At 30.5% G+C, this 19,554-nt stretch overlaps 1 protein-coding gene across 27 annotated transcripts in view; it reads left to right on the forward strand.

Moving 5' to 3' along the window:
* The window catches only part of LOC139492277 (FERM domain-containing protein 4A-like), a 75,916-nt gene that overhangs the window by 13,074 nt on the left and 43,288 nt on the right, over positions 1 to 19,554 (forward strand). For 18 of the 27 annotated variants that reach the window (XR_011656819.1, XR_011656822.1, XR_011656827.1 and 15 more), the window contains exons 2-3: positions 14,023 to 14,088; positions 15,376 to 15,470. Coding sequence is in view for 16 of the 27 variants with exons in the window: in XM_071280557.1 (XP_071136658.1) it covers positions 14,023 to 14,088; positions 15,376 to 15,470 (161 nt within the window). In the remaining 11 variants the exon portion in view is untranslated. Of the gene's footprint in view, positions 1 to 5,592; positions 6,210 to 14,022; positions 14,089 to 15,375; positions 15,471 to 19,554 lie in introns of those variants that run through there. The other 9 variants (XR_011656816.1, XR_011656825.1, XM_071280545.1 and 6 more) reach the window with 3 other exon arrangements.

The following is a 19,554-nucleotide window of genomic DNA, read 5'->3' on the forward strand; positions in this document are numbered from 1 at the left end:
TATGATATGATATTGCATTTTTCCTCAGATTGGGTGGTCATTTAAATAATTAATGAAAGTTGAAACATTATCATTTAATGTTGCATTTTTTAAAGGAGCGATTTCGTTTGTATGGTTTTTTTTGTGTGTTTTTTTTCCAGTGCAAAAATAGTCTGCTTTACAGTGTATACATTCATGACATTATGAATCAGTATTGCATTATATTTTTTCAGAGTTGATGCATGATCATTTATATGTTACAATTTTCTTCTGTTTTTCATGTCACTTTTGAACTGATTGAAAAATGGTGCAAATGCACATTACCTGCAGTAAGGTCAAGGTCACAACATTTTTCTTCAAAAAGAAGTTTTATCTACAATACAATGAAAACTCTAGAAAGCTATATGGCATTTGTCTTTTTTTTTAAATCAACATAAACAATTTGTTAAGAGAAAGTTAAAATTGTATTAAATTACAAGTTTACCCTATGGTATCAAAATTAAAAAACCCAATGATGGATACATACTGATGATACATTAAGATTGTTTCTATCGATATAGACAACAGTTGAAATAAGTATTGAATATTCATCCTCCTGGCAGATTGAGAAAGATAAACAAATTACAAGACAGTTATTACCAGCTGTTCTTTTGAAACTTTGAAAAATCAATCAGAGGGAAGGACAGGTAACAGTATTTCAGATTGTTCTGAGGTCAATATTAATGTTCATGATACAATGCACTTTACTGAATATAGCAAGTATTTTCCAGATATGAAAGTTAATAATGTAGAAGACTTTTTGTGCATGCAGAGGTAGCAATATATATATATATATTTACACACAAACATATGATTATTGTTAAGTTGACCTTCAGTTCTTATGAGGGCTAAACTTACATTGTACTTGTGTCATGTATGCAGCAGAAATGTTTGCTAATATATAAAAAGTCAAAGTGACAACCCATGTTCTCCAGCACAAGCCTCACAAGTATAGGTATGTCAAAATCATTAATTTGTTCATGTTGCTGAATATGAAGTTTTTGGTGAAGTGTTTTGTGGACTGTTTGTCATTTCATTGTTCTACTTTGTGGACATGGTGTTATCCAGTTTTTCATTGTTCAAAAAATTGTATAGATCTTCTAAATTATATGACACAAATGCCATAGAGGAAATTCCAAAAAAAGTATCAAGATTGTAGCTGCTAGTTAGAGCATCTTATAAAAAGAAATTTAAAGGATTATATTGAACTTGTAAAATCATATTATGTCATTATGGTATCTTTAGACAGGATACCCAAGACGAGCACTGAAAATCTTAAATGTGAGTAAACTGGGACTTGTTGGAAAGGAAAATCAAATATTGATGGACCAAGAAAAATTTCAATGATAGTTTTTATGCCCCATTTATGGGCATTATGTTTTCTGGTCTGTGCGTCTGTCTGTCTGTTCGTTCATCCATCCGTTAGTCTGTTTGTCTGTCCATTTGTCCGTCGTCCTGCTTCAGGATAAAGTTTTGGTTAAAGTTTTTGGTCGAGGTAGTTTTTGATGAAGTTAAATGCCAAATTAGAGATTTTCCACCATTTTCACGGTCCACTGAACATAGAAAATGATAGTGCGGATTGGGCATCCGTGTACTGGAGACACATTCTTGTTAGTTTGTACAATTAAGTATGATTGAGTTTTCTGTGGAGATTGTTCTGACCTTATTCATGTTGATATTTATAGTTGTTGGTTAGCTATAGTCATACAAAGGAAATGTCATCTTCAAAGGAGACTGTCATCTTTATCTTGATATCCGTTCAAATTTGTCGTATCAATAATTAATATTTCTCTGAATAAAGGAATATAAGAACTCTGAATTGACATTTTTTTAATGACCATGTGAACTATTGCCATCATTTTGATCTTTGTCTTTGTCAATCAAGTAACAATCAATATATAAGTCTAGTGTCAGAAACTTTTTGAAAAACATTGTATGCTATGAAACAACTTAACCAGATTCAGCCAACATGGCCAAACTGGGAATTAATGATCTTTTGGATACTGTAAACCAACTTCTTTTAGCAAGCGATTTATTTTCGCGAGTAGAAAAATATCGCGAATAATAATTATAGCTAAATTAAAAGGCCACGAAATAGACGAGAAAGGGCTAAACACAAAAAAAAGTATCCGCGAAAATAAGTTGGTTTACAGTATTTAGAACAAAGTTTGTATAGTTTGTTCCTACCAATCAACCAACATGTCCACCATGAGTAAAAATAAAACATAGGGCTAAATGGGATACTATTTTTCTCAATGGGCTTCACGTCAAGGCCGTAACTACCCTTGAGGCAAGTGAGGCAATTGCCTCACTAAAATTTCGACACTAATTTTTTTTTTAAACATATATATAAATATAATAATCGTTTGTTGTTCTGTCTCAACCTTAACTTCTATAACTTGTCATCACTCCTTTTAAACTATTCTTCCTGGATATAACTCAGCATCTCAACGGGTGATGTTTCTCGATTACATTAACCTAGTAACGATAATCATCATGGATCTCTAGTTAAAAACAGGCTCTTGCAGAAAAAGGAAAAGTGACACTGAAGGTAAAGAAGGAATAATTCTAGTAAACTAGGTTTTTTTTGTGAACAGAATCTGAGTATTGCATATAACTTCATTAGAACAATCCAAAAACGATAAGTAGACTGACAAATCAAGTACTGGTCTTCGGAAAGGGGCATTCCTGTCTGCGTATTCATTTCTCCGTTTCACCAACTTTTGACAAATCAAGTACTGGGCATCGCAAGGGGACAGTCCTGTCTGCGTATTCATTTCATGAACTTTAATCTTTCTCTTTACAGATAAATAAAATATAAATAATATGAAACATGTATGGATTAGTTTTTATCCATGTTTCTTTAACCTTAAAAATTGAAAGAATATCCCATATTCCAGTTTGATATTATTGAGGAATGGTAGAACCTTTAACACAGGATTTTGTCTTTACTTATTCGGGACTACGGAATTTCGTTTCTTTATATTCGGGGTTTCGGAATCGAACACCCCAACCCCCAACCCTAAATTTATAGATTCTGGAACTAAAATACCACCAACTATTTCCAGAAATAATTTGAAATTACGGACCTACATGTAAACGTCAAAAACTCCATTCCAATTCCCCTGTACCCATATCATATATACTTACTCTAGATAGAATCATATACATATATCTTATCTCATTATATCCCTAGTTTGTCTACTCTTTGTCAGCGTAAAAGCGAGTTTAATATGTTGTAACTGCGACTGTATGGTGGTGCTTACAGGAAAGCTTAATTTCCTTTTGCAAACAAAACTGTTACTACCGATGCTGCTACCGAATTGTTGATGGAGAAGGAATTGGAAGAAGACATTGATCATTGTGTTGATGATGGTGATAATAATGTGCTACCTTTAGAAACACTGACTACCCTGAAACGACTCAAAACTTGGAAAAGAGCATGCATGAGTGGCGAGAGATTGTGCGGTCTTGTCATGCTCCCTTCATCGCGATAAGGATATCAGCAGACCAAATTATGATTCTGAAACGATTTGACTGAACCGGCCATAGCAAACTCTGACTGAATCGATGTTTGTTCTATGTTCTGGCAGCAGATTCAAATCAGTGATATTTGGATGATTATCTAACACATAAATTAAATAAAGTTGTTAAAAATTTGGTGTAAGTAAAAGTCTTAAAATATGAAAAATTTATATAAAAAGTGTCCAAATTCAAATCATTATGAAACTCTCTAAAAATGCCTAGAATGCAGGATTTTGCATCATTCATTTCATACCCTCCAAAAAAAAATTTCGCCTCGCTTCGCCTCTCTTCGCTCGGCTCAATTATTTTGCCTCACTAAAATAAGATGCCTAGTTACGGCCTTGCACGTGATAAGATATTCCTCACATCTTCCAAAAAGTAATAGATAATAGCATACTAGGTAGATGGGTGATGGGTGATAATTATAAAGGTTATGTTTAAAGTCATATGAAACCTCAAATTAAAAAAAAGTATGCATATGTTTTTTATAACAAAATGGATAGTTTTCATTATTAAACTCATGTACACATACTTATTTCTGAAGAAAACTCTTTAATTTGTCCACATTTAGAACAAGTTTAATTTTTTTTAATTGCTTGCTTCCAGGAAGCCATTATTAGCCGACATATTTTCGGTATGCAAAGTGACCTTAGTTTGAACCTCCTCGTAAAAATCTGGTGCTCGCAATACGCATTATCTGTCACTAAAATAAACTATTATCTGATTGTACATGTTAAACATGTGCTCAATATCCATGCTTTTTTGTTGATTGTTGACAATAAGGTTACAATCGGTAAACTTCGGAGTATAAACACAGCATTTTATGAGCTGCCATATTTGTTAAACCATAACAGACAGAGAGAAAAAAAATTGACCATAATAAGATATATTTGTGTAAAAAATGATCAAATTGTGCACAGAAGACTAAGTTTATGATATATACATGCATTGGTTCAAGAATTGGATAAACCTTATTTTTCACTAGTCACTCGTTCCATGACTTTAAGTTCATTTTTCCATAACCAAGATAAATCTGAAATCACTGCAAAAAAAGTGGAAGCAAAATTATAGAATTTTTGAAGTAATTCAAATAAAATGCAGTGTTTTATTTGACTGCAAAGCTTATTAAATATGATTTATTTGACTGTATGATACTTTGCACCTGAAGACAATGCATTTTATCTATTAATAAAAAGATGAGGCACTTAACTCTCCATGTGGCTACAATAATCCACAGGAAAGAAGTCATAAAAATATATACAGTAAATTGTTTAAATCATTAAGCATCTGTATTATTAAAAACCTTCAGATATCTGGGTCATGGATGGTTTGAAGAAGATTCTGAACTCTAAACATGATGAGTCTGCAATAATGTAATCAGAATTCTCTGTCATTACCATCGAAGACTGGTTTTCAGAATAAACTTTTGCTACCACAGGCCTAATGCTAATTGCAAAAAGATAAAAATCCCAGTAAAAGTTTTTACAGGCTTGACAGTAGTTTTACAAGACTGGGCTGGTGGGCCTGTTTGTAATTGACTTCAGTTCATGTGACTAAATATGAAGAAATGATTTCTAAATACTAGTTAATTACTTAAAGATTATATTTAAGTTGCAAATGTTCCATACCACCATTGTAAATGTTTGTGACTAAAACCGTGCTCTATGTAAGTGGATTAAAAGTTTCTTGATATTATGAAGGTATTATTTTCATCAAAATGATCATAGATAAGCCCATTAACCATTACCACATAATTTGTAGCTGAAGTGTGAACAGCATAGTACAATAGTATTTATGATATGGACAATACTGTTTCTGCCATAACATTTAATAAACACTGGGTTGAGTCTTTACAATCTTCTACAGTAGGAGATTAAAATTTGAAATTTAAAATTAAACTTGACTTTTAAAAGATTGAATGATAAGGTGTCAATGGAGCAAAGAGTTCTAGACAATTCATAAATTATGTTACAAGGTCCTTTTATAACATAATTACTTCAAGTGTTGGGTTTCATAACTAACTTCTTATTAAGTTTGGCCTATTAAGATAATCAGATTATGTCTGAAAAATTTTAATCTAGTCTTTATAAAAAAGACTTAAAATTTAATGAACTGTACAATAGAACAAAGGAGAAAATCGTCAAGACATGAAAAAATCAATTTTCAAGTTCAGTTGACATTGAATTTGTTTTATTTTCTTTACGACATACATGTAATATTATATGATATTCAATTTACTAGTCAATCCTTTACCTAAGTATTGACTGAGAAAGACGTATACACTATATAGCTATATACATGATGTAAACTTGTGTAAATGGATTATCTAACTGAAATACCTTCAAAACATATGTTTTATGCTGTCTGCAATTGTTAAATGGAACATACGGCATTATACAAAAATATAAAATATGATTTACAATAAAAAGTGGTTATGAAGTGAAATAATTAAAGTTTGAAGTTTAACAGGAAGTTAAAATGAGGATGAAGGAAAGGAAAGGATTGTGTGACTGCTGTTGATGGCGTGTGTCCCTTCTGTGGTTAATATAAACTTCACATTATCATGTCAGTATTTTTGTGAATTTCCTAATTATATTGTGGATATATATAATATTGTCAAATAAACTATGTCTGGGACATTAAGAAGACGTCTTACTAAAAAATGGGTGAGTTCAATGAAGTGTAATTAACGCACAAGAATAGAACTATTGATATCGTTAATATTTATATATAGAAAGTATTTAGAAGTCATTTTTATTTTTATTAAGTGCCCTTTGAAGTTGTATTATGATGAATTTTGTAACATAACTTTAGAAAATGACTTCCCAAGAACATCTTAGTGTTAATGAAATCAATGTGTATCAATTTTGTTATAAAACAGTGTAGTGCTTAATGTTTTAAATGGATAATTTTGTATACCTAAACCCACAATAATGAGAATAGAATGTTATAACAGTTGTTTAAATGTCATAAATCGGTTCTCTTTACATGTTGTTTGTAATAATACATTGTTATCTGAATTTTTGTCTGGGCAACATTTAGTCCGTAGATTGTTTAAGTTGTTATAAGTGATGGAATTAACAGTGTATATATAGAAAATTTCGTCATGTTTTTGTCTCACATGCTATGAATGTCACAGAATGCAAAATAAAGGGATGCATATCCAGTAGATGTGTCTGGCAAGGATCTTAACTTTTTGTATTGTTTGAAGCTCCATGTTTCTGAAGATACAAATTGTACAAGACCTGGATTCTTCACTTTGTAGACAAATGCCTTATGTTCTGATTTCTGCCTCTTTAATACATAATACAGTGAACTTTCATTTTCCAAAAGCAGTTACTAAGTCCCATCCTTCTTCCTGGTTGACATCCTTGCAGAACCTATCTATTGTATCAATATGTTTGCATGAAATATTCACCACTGAACATTAAGCATTCAACAATCAGTCAATTTAAACCATATGTTAAAAAGTTTATGTTCAGCATATGTATGTTCACTCTGTTGACAGTGTTGTTCTTGACCTCACTAATGATTTTTATTGTTCAGCAACTGCTTAAAAAAGTGTTGTTTTCTTATAACATAACTTTTTTTCAGTTATAAGATAACTATACTATATTCAGTATACTGTGGACTCAGTTTTTCATGGAGACCAATTTTTGTGTATAAAGTAACAATTGCATTTATTTGAACGTTTGATTTTTTTCCAAAGTCTGTATACAAACCTGTAGACAATTTGTTCCTTGTTTAGTTTTTGAATCTGTAGTTGAGGTTTATATCTTTATATGTACTTGCAAAATCATACTGAATACACAGAATACAATTATTGCAATGTATACATGTTTGTCAAATTGGTTCACCTCATTTTCATGGTTCCATTTTGTTTTTGTTCTCTCTTCTTTTTGTCCCATGTCTCTGAGGGAGTTTTTTTTTAGGAATTTAAAGTTGTAATGCAAGACACAAAATGAACTTTTGTTTTGTCATTCATGCAAATTTAAGGATATTTACATCCTTGCACTAAAGTTAGACAGTAAAACAAATACATTTTTTCTGTCATTTTATGTCTGCCAAAAGAAGTTGTTACTTACATGTAATATCGGTTACTTACCATGTTGAGAGAGGATGACCCCTATATCAAGGTCATAAACATATATGTCAAGTAAAACTGATTGGAAGTTGTTGGGAGATGCTGTACTATAATAAAGTGCCCATTATTTTAATAATCCAGTTGACTTACCGATTCTAGGTGCTATATAACCATTTGAGAAGATGCAGTTCAGAATTTGTAAAAATGAATTTTTAGTATTGAATAAGAATAGTATTTGAAAGAAGATTTTTAAGATTGAAGCTGTTAAGAAGAACTGCTATAACAGTATTGGTCCTTTCGATATATATAAGGTTTCATAAGTATTTTGAAATTTATGACAGATCTTGCAATTGACTGGACTTCCGACTTCTACTAGCTAGTACAAACAATATTAGGGTGTTCTCATTTGAATGATTCATCAGGATTTTGGAAAAGGTTTTATTTTAGGTACCCATTTCAAAACCCACATTGGTCAATATCCCATGTACCGGTAGTTTTATATGCAAGTAGAAATTGACAATACTTTAAGATCTAAAGGCTTGGTCTATGTTCATAGCAGTTTGCATGCTGAAGAACATGTATAGAAAATTCTAATCCATTTTGTCTTAATTTTAATCATGAATTTACAAATACATTACATACAATCACAGAGAGTGTCATTAATAAATGAGAGTCGGAAATCTGAGTATCCAATATCTTATTTTGAAGTTGAAGATATTACTTCTAAAAGAATAATTATTTTTTTCTTTTTACATCTTGAGAATTGATTAACTTTAGAAAATAAGCTAGCTACTAGTTTCCACCTGCTTTATAAAAGATCTTCATCTCTCAACACCTGGAGAAACATACATCAGGTGTTACAGGTAATCAACATCACTTTCACTGGCTCAATGTTGCATAAAACTTGATGTTATTCAGGAAGTATGGTACAGAAGTTTTATGCTGCATGCAGTTTGTGTTCTAAGTATATGTACCTACATCTTTGAAATAATGTACGTTGTTTAGCTCTCTTTACCTGTGTCTCTTATCTTGAAAAAAGCTATATGTTAAAAAAAATCTGTCAGATAGTGAAATGTGCAGAATGTTGAGATTTAGATTCTGTATTTTATCAAATCTGTTGCACAACTTCTTACGATAGTTATTAACTTTAGGGGGGGTCCCCCTTTTTGTTCCTTTTATTTAAAAAAAAACTATTATAGATACAGTGAAAAAGTTCTACAAATAAGTCAACATTGCCCAAATATTCAGTCAACTCTTAATAGGAGTTATTGCCCTTATGAATATATTTTCTTTTGCTTTTATTGCCTCTTACCTGATTTTAAAGGCTTATATTGCTTTAACTATGAAAGATAGATAATATATTCAAAAAGTAAACATGATCAACAGGACATGATCTACAAACATGTCAACATAGCCCAAAATTGTCAGGCAAATCCTTATAGGATTCATTATTTTCCATAAATCACAATTTTTACCCTTTTTTTTGTATTGTACAAAAAGTATAGATAATAGAATCTGTGACCAACAAGTTATGGTCAATAAAAAAGAGATTTTAGACTTAGTCTATAATATTCTAGTCTACTTAACAATGCATGTTGTTATTGTTGAAGGTGCATTCAGTCTTCATGATAATCATGAATCCAGTGGTCTGAAGCTCAATTTAATTACAAATTCAGTTAGTTCTTTTTGCATGTAGACATTGGGCTGATGGGCCTGTGGTTCAGTGGGAAGACTGTACATACATGTAGATCCACGTAAGAGACAAAGGCTCCTTAGAGTCTCTAGTTTTAACTCAAGTGGGGTAATGTGACCAATTGTCATGACTTTCTGTTCTTAAATTTCTCTGTCATTAAATATTCTCTGTCACTGCAAGAACACTTTCATGAATAGGGAAAATTTTCAGAAGGACTATAAGCAGAACTGTGCCAAAAACTTCTATCCCTAAGTAATCACCCTCAGGCTGAGAAGCATAACAATTGAATGTCAAGAAGTTTTAAAAACATGTTTCAGAGAAAAGTTGACTCATTTGCTAAGAACTACATATATAAGAATTCACATGTACTTAAAGATTCAAATATGAAATCATTTTATTACTAAATGTATGGAAAAGGATTAAGTAATGTGTCTACTGTATAGAACATTTAAGTAGTAAAAGCAGCTGGACAGGGTCCAAAGAATGGCTATTTGATTGTTACAGATATTATCCTTTAAAGATATTGTACCCAGATGACCATAGCATCTATAAATCAATGAATATTTAATGTAATATTGTTTAGGTGAACATAATATACAAATCAATGGGTTTATAAATGAAAACAATTAGGAAGCCAGTCTGTACTGTTGTAATGAAGCATTGTTAAGTATCTTCTGTGTGTGTGAGATGGATGATAGAGGAAGATAGATTTCTTATTGTTTGTTTAGGTGTGAAGTCAAACTTTTTGTGATTCGTTGTCAAGTCTACAGCTGGAAGCTAGTTAAGGTGAGATTTTCTTGGTTTGATGGCTTTGAGTGTGTTTAATTGAAATCAAAGGTGATTTTGTAGCTGACCAATGTCAGGTTTTTCTCTAAAGTGGTCAGATGCCATTTTTTTATAATTTGTATACTTTGTTTTAATTGGAATATTTCATTTTAAAGGATGAACTTATTACTTTACATTAAAGTAAGTGTAAGTAATACTCAGTAAAAACAAACAGCTTATCTTTTGATATACCTTCTTGCATGACCTTTTATGTACAAGAATTTTTGGTTGTTCTTACAATCATTGTTGAAATGTGGCAAACTATTTTTATTTCATCTTTGTTACTATAAACTGAATTGAATATGGCTAACTTTATAATTGTGTTGATAAAGTCAGTATACCTAAAACAAAAATGGCATAATTCTATACTTATTTTTATTCCAATAGAGCGGCAAAATCTATATTTAGTTTATGGAATGATTTTAAAGTGGACGCTTTGGTTTGCCAGCTGGGTTGATCTGACCTTGACCTCATTTCCATTCTCATTGATTAAAAATAATTTTAGTTGTTATGTCTGTTTCAAAGATACTTGAACAATATGTCAATTATATTTGGTGCTGTACATGTAGTCTTGCAGGGTTTTTTCTGATCTTGACTTCATTTAATGGTACTGTAAGTTTATGATATACCTGCAGTTGTTTAGGTTTTCAACATATGTTCAAACATGATCATTGAAGCAACATGATATTTCAGTGTGTGCATTATTGTTTGAGTACTTTAAGATATTTTCAAATTAATTTAGTTAATGATTAATAAACTGATCAACCTAAGGGTCAGTGTGTGTACAATTTGTTAACCTTTTACTTAAAGGTTTTGATTTGAAGTATAATGCATTGTCCTAGAATTTGAGAGTAGTATTACTCCTATAACAAGGCTTATATTTACATGCAATATTTATCCATGTATCGTAAAAATCTGTTTTGTTCAAACCACAAAATTTGCTATCAGTGAATATTCATTTTGGCAGGATCATAGCCCTGCATGTTAGGTCACAATAATAAACATTTAACAGAAGCAGATGTTTTGTAACACCCAGTCATGATATGATCAAAAATAATTATGTAATACTTCACAAAAGAATTTCACAACTGGGGTAATTGGAGAACCTCCATTTTAAACATGCATACAATGCACCAACACATGTAAAATATGCAGTAATTGTTTTATCTGTATTATTTCACATTTGTTTCTTTGATATTTTGGTTTTTTGGCAGTCTGGAATCATAAATTTTTGTAATGTTATAAATGATTATGAAAGTGCATCAAGATTGCAATGAGATTGCATATGATTCATTGTATCTTGGAGACTTTCACTTGCCATGAGACCAAACTCAACAAAACAAAAGACATGAAATAAATTGTGAATGATGACTAAGATTAAACAATATTAAGTCATCTGTGTTTGTTAAAATTCCGAGCCATACTGGTTTGTCTGGACACATTAATGGACTGTCATATCTAGACATTCAATTTTGTAAGGTGCTATTTGCCCAAGAAGTTTGTATCCACATAAAATAATGCTTATATTGACCACTTTTGCTTTACCATCTTATTGGGATTGAAATTCATTGGTCTAGGTTAACATGTTATCATCCAAATACGTTTGAATTGTGAAGTGGATATGATATAATATATAATTGGTGTCATTTAGATGGTAGCCCTCAACATGCAATGACTTCCTCACACTTGTCGTACTTGCCTCATCAGCAATTGAGAAATCCACTAATAGCAGTCACTGTACTCTTCAGAAATTGTATTGTTTATTGCATAATTTGTAATGAAGTCTGAACATAATCATTCAAGAGAAAAGTAGAGATAATGAAGTAATCACTGTAAACAGTTTAGGAAATTGTTGATATAAAATTCTATTTAGATACATGAACTTGTTTCTGTGACAGATGTTTCTGTCAGATAAACTGCTGGATTCATTTGTTTTATTTCAAAGCATAGTGTGGGGACACAGATGAGTTTAGTTCCATTCAATATATTTTCAGCTTCGTGACAGAAGTATCAATAAATAGAATAGATTATATTGATGGTGATTGCAGAGTATTTTGCAGAAGATGATGTGTTATAAAAATTAGAAAACAAAGAATTATTTTTGAAGCAATTGCCTTATGAATGTTTATAAATATTAAAATATAATGAATTCAGTTGCAAATCAATCTTTTTCAAATGAACATGCTCTTTATGACATGATATATTGTAGTGTTGTAGTGACTTCTGCTGTTAATGATGAAATTAACAGATAAATCTGAAACATTTAATTAGATTGATTCATTGAGTAATTGTAAGAATTGTCTACCAAAACCGAGACCAAAACAGTCAACATTGCCAATTGTCTTGAAACTGTCTATACATTATGATCCATACATTCAGGGAATATGGAGTAAAAAATCTAAAATTAAGAATAGTTTCATGAGTCTTGCGTCTTAGCAATGTGACTTTTTTTTTTTTTATGTCTTATGACTTTAAGGAGCAAACATACAAAAATGTATATTTCCTTCTTTATTTCTGTCAAAGTTGTAGTCACACTATGAAGTAAATTGAGCAACCACAATACTATCAATGTCTTGTCTTTTTTCAATGTACTGCTTCTAATAAATGTTGCTGATTGGTTTTTATAGCATCCGAAATATGTTTAAGTCCAAATTCTATTGGTTTAAATTAAATTATAGAATAAGAATCTTTCAGGTCTTTTTATGGTGTTGTCATAGCATTTCTCACATAAGTAGAATATATTGTATTTTAAGGGTTTTTACAAAGAATCTCTGAATGCACCAAAATAAAATCAGTTCAGGCAGTACTATACCATGATAGAAGATACAAAGATTAAGATTACTGTTTTGCTGTAATGAAGATAATTGAATCCAACGTATAATCTTGATGCATATGTAGACTCTTTTGTCAGAAATGATAGATCTTATAAAATGTACACAGTAAAAGACAAAAATGTGTCACTCTCATACCATAGAAGATATACCTATAAGATAGACATTAAACCCTACAAGTTATTTACTGTTATTATTTATTATAGGTCTTAAAAACTGTAACACTATGCAATAACAAATGCAGTATTTGTTTTAGAACTTTGTAATATATAAACTCTGTTCTTTGTTCCTTATTAAAAGTAGTTTAACAAGAAAAGGCCAATCGACAGGAAATCGTTTTAAGTATGGTAACTGGATCTATTATCCTGTTAGCATGAAATTACGTCTACTTTAGGCATTTTAGGGAAGTGCACTGAGAAACAGCTTCATTGTTGCATTATAAGTTGATTTTTTTAACATTTTAACAGGAACATGTTTTATTTGTGAAACCTTTCATATTAAAATTAGATGTACATCTTTACAAAGAAAACAGCTTGAATAACAATCAATTAGAGTTATTTCCCCTATACCATTAATATTTATCAATGTTTCTGCCATCAAAACAAGTATGTTGCATTAGTTCCCTTTAAAGATATAAGGGTTAAAAGAATAATGTCTGCTACAGAATATGAATAAAAAGAGATGTGAAGTGTGCTTTGAATAAGGCAGTTACCCAATTCCTCAAATAACCCAATTCCTCAAATAACCAAAAGACATAAAAGGCCACAAATACATCAAGCACTCAAATTCTGTAAGACCCAAGTCGATAAAAAAAGTTTTGAATAAATAAAACAGGAACTGTAAAAAATATAACCACCTACTTGGCAAATTATTCAACAACAAAAATATGTTTGTTTTCAAATCAATTGGCTGACAATTGCAATAGAGCATGCACAATATTAGACAATATTTTAGAGAAACACAATAGGTACAAAGTTTAATAAAGTTGTCTACATGTAATAAAAAAGTAATTACCCTGTAGTAATGAATATTTGTTTATTTTGCAGATGAATGAAGGGAGGAAAAGTCAAATAGTATTACCAGATGAAAGGAGATTAGACCTACTCATTCAGGTAACTATTAATGTTTAGGTTTTCATGGAAACCTATCTATTATAAATACTCAAAGGCAGTTAGAAATTCATTTGTGAAGCAATGATAATAACCAGACTTATTGGCTATGAGTGATGAATTAGTTGTTTGTTAAAACAGTGTTTATTTGGTCTACAAGTCTTTACTGTTGAGACTGTTGAAACGTAAAAGATATAGGTAATGTTACTCAAAAGACTGTACAGTCAGCTATACTGTATTGAATCCAGTATAATTGGTTTTCTGTGATAGTTCTGCCTCAGTATTGGTATTTAGTTTAAAATGGATTATTTTTATCAGTGATTTAAGGTAGCACACAATATAATGATTTGTTCACCTCCAATCAGACAGCTTTAAACTGGCATTATTACTTTATACTTTCATAATTGAGGAACCAGTAGAAAAAATTAGTTTATTTAATGGTTATAATTTTAATATTATATAATTGATTTCAGTTACTATGGTTTTGACTTATAAAGTTGGTTAGAGCTTATAAAGAATAAAACTTTTAAAGTGTTTCAGATAAATTTTAATGATTTCATGTAATCTTATTTCAAGGTGAAATCTTCTAGGAGTGTGAGGATTCTCATGGCTCTGTTGATTCCTTTTTATGACCCCACTGTAGCAGAGGAGGCATTAAGTTTAACCCTTGTCCATCTGTTCATACATACCTCCCAAAATTGGTTCCTGCTCTCTCACTTTAGTTTGCCATTCATCTATCAATCAGATTTTCTTTGTTGACAATTTTCTGTCAAAGCATGGTTGTTAATATAAAAAAAGAAGATGTGGTATGATTGCCAATTAGACAAATCTCCACAAGAAACCAAAATGACACAGAAAAAATCAGTGTAAGAAATAGGACATTAATCATGATAATAGAATAAGTAGACAGCTTTCTCACAAGCAAAAAAAAACTCTAACTGTAAAAATATAAGGGCATACACTACAGGCACGGACACACATTCTACTGAATCCTCACAGCACGAGTAACAAACCCTGCAGAAAATATAGAAAAGAAGATGTGGTATGATTGCCAATGAGACAACTCTCCACAAGCCTTTATATATATGACATGCTAGCCTATAACATTTAATTTGAAAAGTATAAATGATCTGTAATACTTATAGAACTGCAATGAATCAGATTATTTATCTGTCTTTATAATAGAATTCCTTAATCCTTTTAAATATGAAGCAATTTTCTGTAATAATCCAAATTATATCAAATGAAGTTTTATTTAGTATTGATATATTTATTTTTGTTTATTTTTAGCCAAAACTTTACACAAGAGAACTTTTAGATTTAGTTTCCTCCCATTTCAAATTAAAAGAAAAAGAATATTTTGGAATAAATTTTACAGATGATACGTAAGTATTTTTAATGTTATGATATTTATTGTCCATTGAAAGGGAGACAATTCATTATCACTTATATCATAAAGTAATACATGGGAAGTAACTCTGTCAGCCTTATCTCATACTCAAAAACATGATACATATAACTGAAATCCACTTTAAGAGTTCATTAATGTGCATATAACTGTTAACATTTTTAGTGAGTTTTGCATGTTGAAAGTGAATGACTGTTAAATAAAGTGATTTGGCATATGAAAAACAAATTAATGGTTATTAGAAGTAGTCTTTTTTGTTGTAGAGGCAATACAATAATTAATTAGATATTTGGGATAAAGTGACCATTGAAGCAGAAAATTACATTGAAATATAAGTTGTTGGAAGGAGAGAAAAAACACCTTGATTTTTCAGGGGATGAGTTGGATTTGTAGCAATAGTTGAAAATATTGACATTTTTCAATAAATGTTTTACTCCAATAAATGATAAAATGCAATTCAAAAGAACATAGTTCTTTGCCAATTTAAATTGTTATGAATGTTAATTCATCAAATACTAAGTAGAAACTCATCCAAAGTTCCTGCTGTACGGACATATTATTGCATAACAGAACCCTCAAAATGCTTGCTTTAAAATAATTTTGTCAGGGTTCGTTACTCATATCAATAAAAATTTATCTTTTTAGGATTTTGTTGAGTAAAATTTATGAGGATGCTGTAAAATGTAAGACATAGGGGTGTTAATTCAACAGTTACCTTATGTTCTAAAGTTTCCCTCTGGTAAATGTCAGTTGCCTTGGACTTTTACACATGATTTCTCTGTTCTTATGAGTGATAGTACAACTATACTTGGTATATAAAATTATTTCAAGTTCTATATGTCTGTCAGACAAGGATTGTCAGACCTTTTATCCATTACAATTGACAATGGAAATGGGGATGCAAGGATGAGTGATCAGTGTTTAAAATTTCTTAGATACTATAAGCAAAATGTCAACTAATGGAATAATTGCAAGGTGTCCATCTTCATATGACAAGGATCATCTGACCTTGACCTCATTTTCATGGATCCTTGATAATGTTAGTAAGTGTGATATTTGTAGTAAAACCTAATGATTCTAAAGATCTGCAATTACTTAAATCATGATCAATAAAGTAGGCCGATCATTTCAGTGTATGATCTCGACATACATCCTTTTTGTACTACAATGTGAATTCCTTCAATATTAAGTGCTGTCAGTTCCAATGAATATAATCATAATATGCATGTTGGGTATTTATCCTTAAGACAGCAAACAAACAGCAAAAAGTACCTGCATCTAGAGTGCATTATATTCTATGAATGTGTCAATGTCTTAATTGTCAAAGTCTATAAAAGTTGTGAATTATAAAGCAGAGGCATAATTATATGAGACCTTTTATCAACACCAAATTCTCCAAATACCAAAAAACATAAATCGACATATGTCAAAATAATGGTATTGACAAACATTACAAACAAGTACAAACAAAAACAAACAAAACAAAACAAATAAGATACAATTATACCAAAGAATATTTGCAATTATTGAAATCAGCTACAAGCTCAAAGTTCTTCATATGATGAAATGATTTAATATTTTAACTCCAACTCTCTCCTAATCGTTTGTCCCCTGAGTCAGGGGCCTAACATCACTTTTTATAATGTTCAATTTGATTGTAAAAAGGCACACTACTTAGACCCATTCTAGCATGTTCACATTATATTGTATTCAGCATTTTATCTTCATTTGTGAAATCCGCAATATACTTTAAAAGAGAAATGTTATTTTATATAATGTGGCTTATGTCAAGAAACCACAAATATTTTTCTTAAGTATCCGTTACAGTGTCATATATGAAGAATTTTCTCTATTTAAAGTACTTAGCAAAATTTCAAAGGCAAACATTTAATTCCTTATTATCTTTGGATTTATTTTAAAGGTTGGTGTGAGTATCATGTAAAATTTATAGTTCATGTTCAAAAAGTTTTTTGCTTTGTTGATTATTGTTTTTGTTGATATTTGTTTTTGTATTTGTATCACCTTTTGGCTATCAATCATTTTTTTGGTGAATACACATCCTTCCTACCAAAGTTTGTATCACATGACCTGTGTGCCATGGTACACCTAAATGCCTGAGGGAGCACATGGACAAATGATGTATTGTAAGAAATAATCTATCACCATCAAGTATAACCATTTGTTTATGACTTTTTTGTAACAAACACGTACTTAAATTTATCAGTGGAAATATTGAAAAATTCTCTTTGGTGAGTATGCTGCATTTGAACAAAAAACATAGTCATTTACGTCAAGTTTAGTAAAAAGATAACTGTAGTAAGAGCATTCAAACATTATAGGTTCTCTGTGTGTTTATGAAGGGATTGTGACATATTTTATAAGAATAAGAATATTTATTATTCCAATCAAGGGCCTTTTTATATACTACAAGATATTAAATAGATAAGCTTCATCAACAAAATATATCTTGACAACAATTAGCTATATAACATGTCTATTCATTAAGCCAAGTCTATCAGGCATGTACATGTAGTAGTGGGTGGCAGATTTGGCAAATCTTTTGTTTATTGTCCCAAGATTAACCCGAAATCAAAAACTAGCATGTAGTTTCGAAAAATTTAAAGGGCTGAGAAGACATAAATTTGATTTTGTGTATTGAGGTGACTAATTCTCAAGTCGTCATAATTCACTTTTTAAAGCACAGATTTGTTTGTATAGATGGATTTAGGATTGTACTTAACGGATAAGAAAATATTTTACATACTTGCAAATATTTTAAAGTTATCAGGAAAGATTTTTTAATTGGAAGAAATCGCATGGTTGTAAAATTTCATGATCTATTAGGAAGTATAGGATCTATCAAAATTCAAAGGATTGGTTAACTCACTAAAGGTATGTGATCAATCTTTTTAATTCTAATTGTCTATGGATGATCTTACTGTAAATTTTGATGTCTGAACATGAAAATATATGATTTCAATTACGTGTTTGTCTTCTGACACTTTTATAGGCTGTCATGTAGGATGTAATTTGTCTGGATATAATGGGTTAGAGGTTGTTCAGGTTAATTAATGTACTAAGGGACTCATTCAATTTACTATCAAGATTGAATACTTAAAAAAATCTTGGACTAATTTATTTTTTTTTAATTTCAAAATAAAAATTTCAGTTTCTCTTATTTGAACACATACAATATCCCAATCTGCTTTTAGTAAAATATGGTTACATACAGCAGTTTTATTGAATCAAAACTTTTTTATACATGTATTAGAACTTTTTAGAGGGGACTGGAGTTTTTTATTAATGACTTATTTTCAAGTGTAAACCTTGTACTTACTATGCATGTATATATGATATTGAATGAGGATTTACCTATCCCTGTTTACACTAGGAGTAATTTGCTAGGATTTAATACCATATTCATTATGGCTGATTGATCTTAGTTTCTGTTAGACTTGTTACCGCAAGGTGTAGTAATAGGAATGGAGAATTTATTGCAATAATTCATAAAATCATTGAAGAGTAAATAATGATTATATATATTAATGTAGGTGTTATTTTCACATAAATAATGTTAGAAAAACTAGAGATCAATGGATGATTAAATATGGACTACATGTAAAACAACTACACACCTTTGCTGTTAGCGTATTGTTCTTATAAACACATAAACATTAATGATTTAGTACATATAGGTTTCACTTTAGGTTCCTATAATGATATTTCAAAGGAAAAAAACAAAAGCATTATTTGTTTGCTGTATTCTCCAAATATTGCATGTATACCATCCTGTGGACTATTTTCATATTACAAAATGTATCGATTTTTTATTCCTGATTATGTATTAATTTCTGGCAGATTACTTTTTTCTGTGGTTAGGACATCCTTCCTTGTATTTGGTCAAGTGAGGGCAGCCAAAAAAAGTAAAATAAAATAATATGAAAGGTGCAATTTGGGGAGGGGGGGGGGGTAGTTTACTGTTTTCTGATGACTTTGGCGTTTATAGATACAATGTAACATAAAACAGTTAATTTCCCCAAAATTGAAGGCTTGATTGAATG

This window comes from Mytilus edulis, chromosome 1 (genome assembly GCF_963676685.1).
Source record: "Mytilus edulis chromosome 1, xbMytEdul2.2, whole genome shotgun sequence".
Taxonomy (NCBI): Eukaryota; Metazoa; Mollusca; class Bivalvia; order Mytilida; family Mytilidae; genus Mytilus; species Mytilus edulis.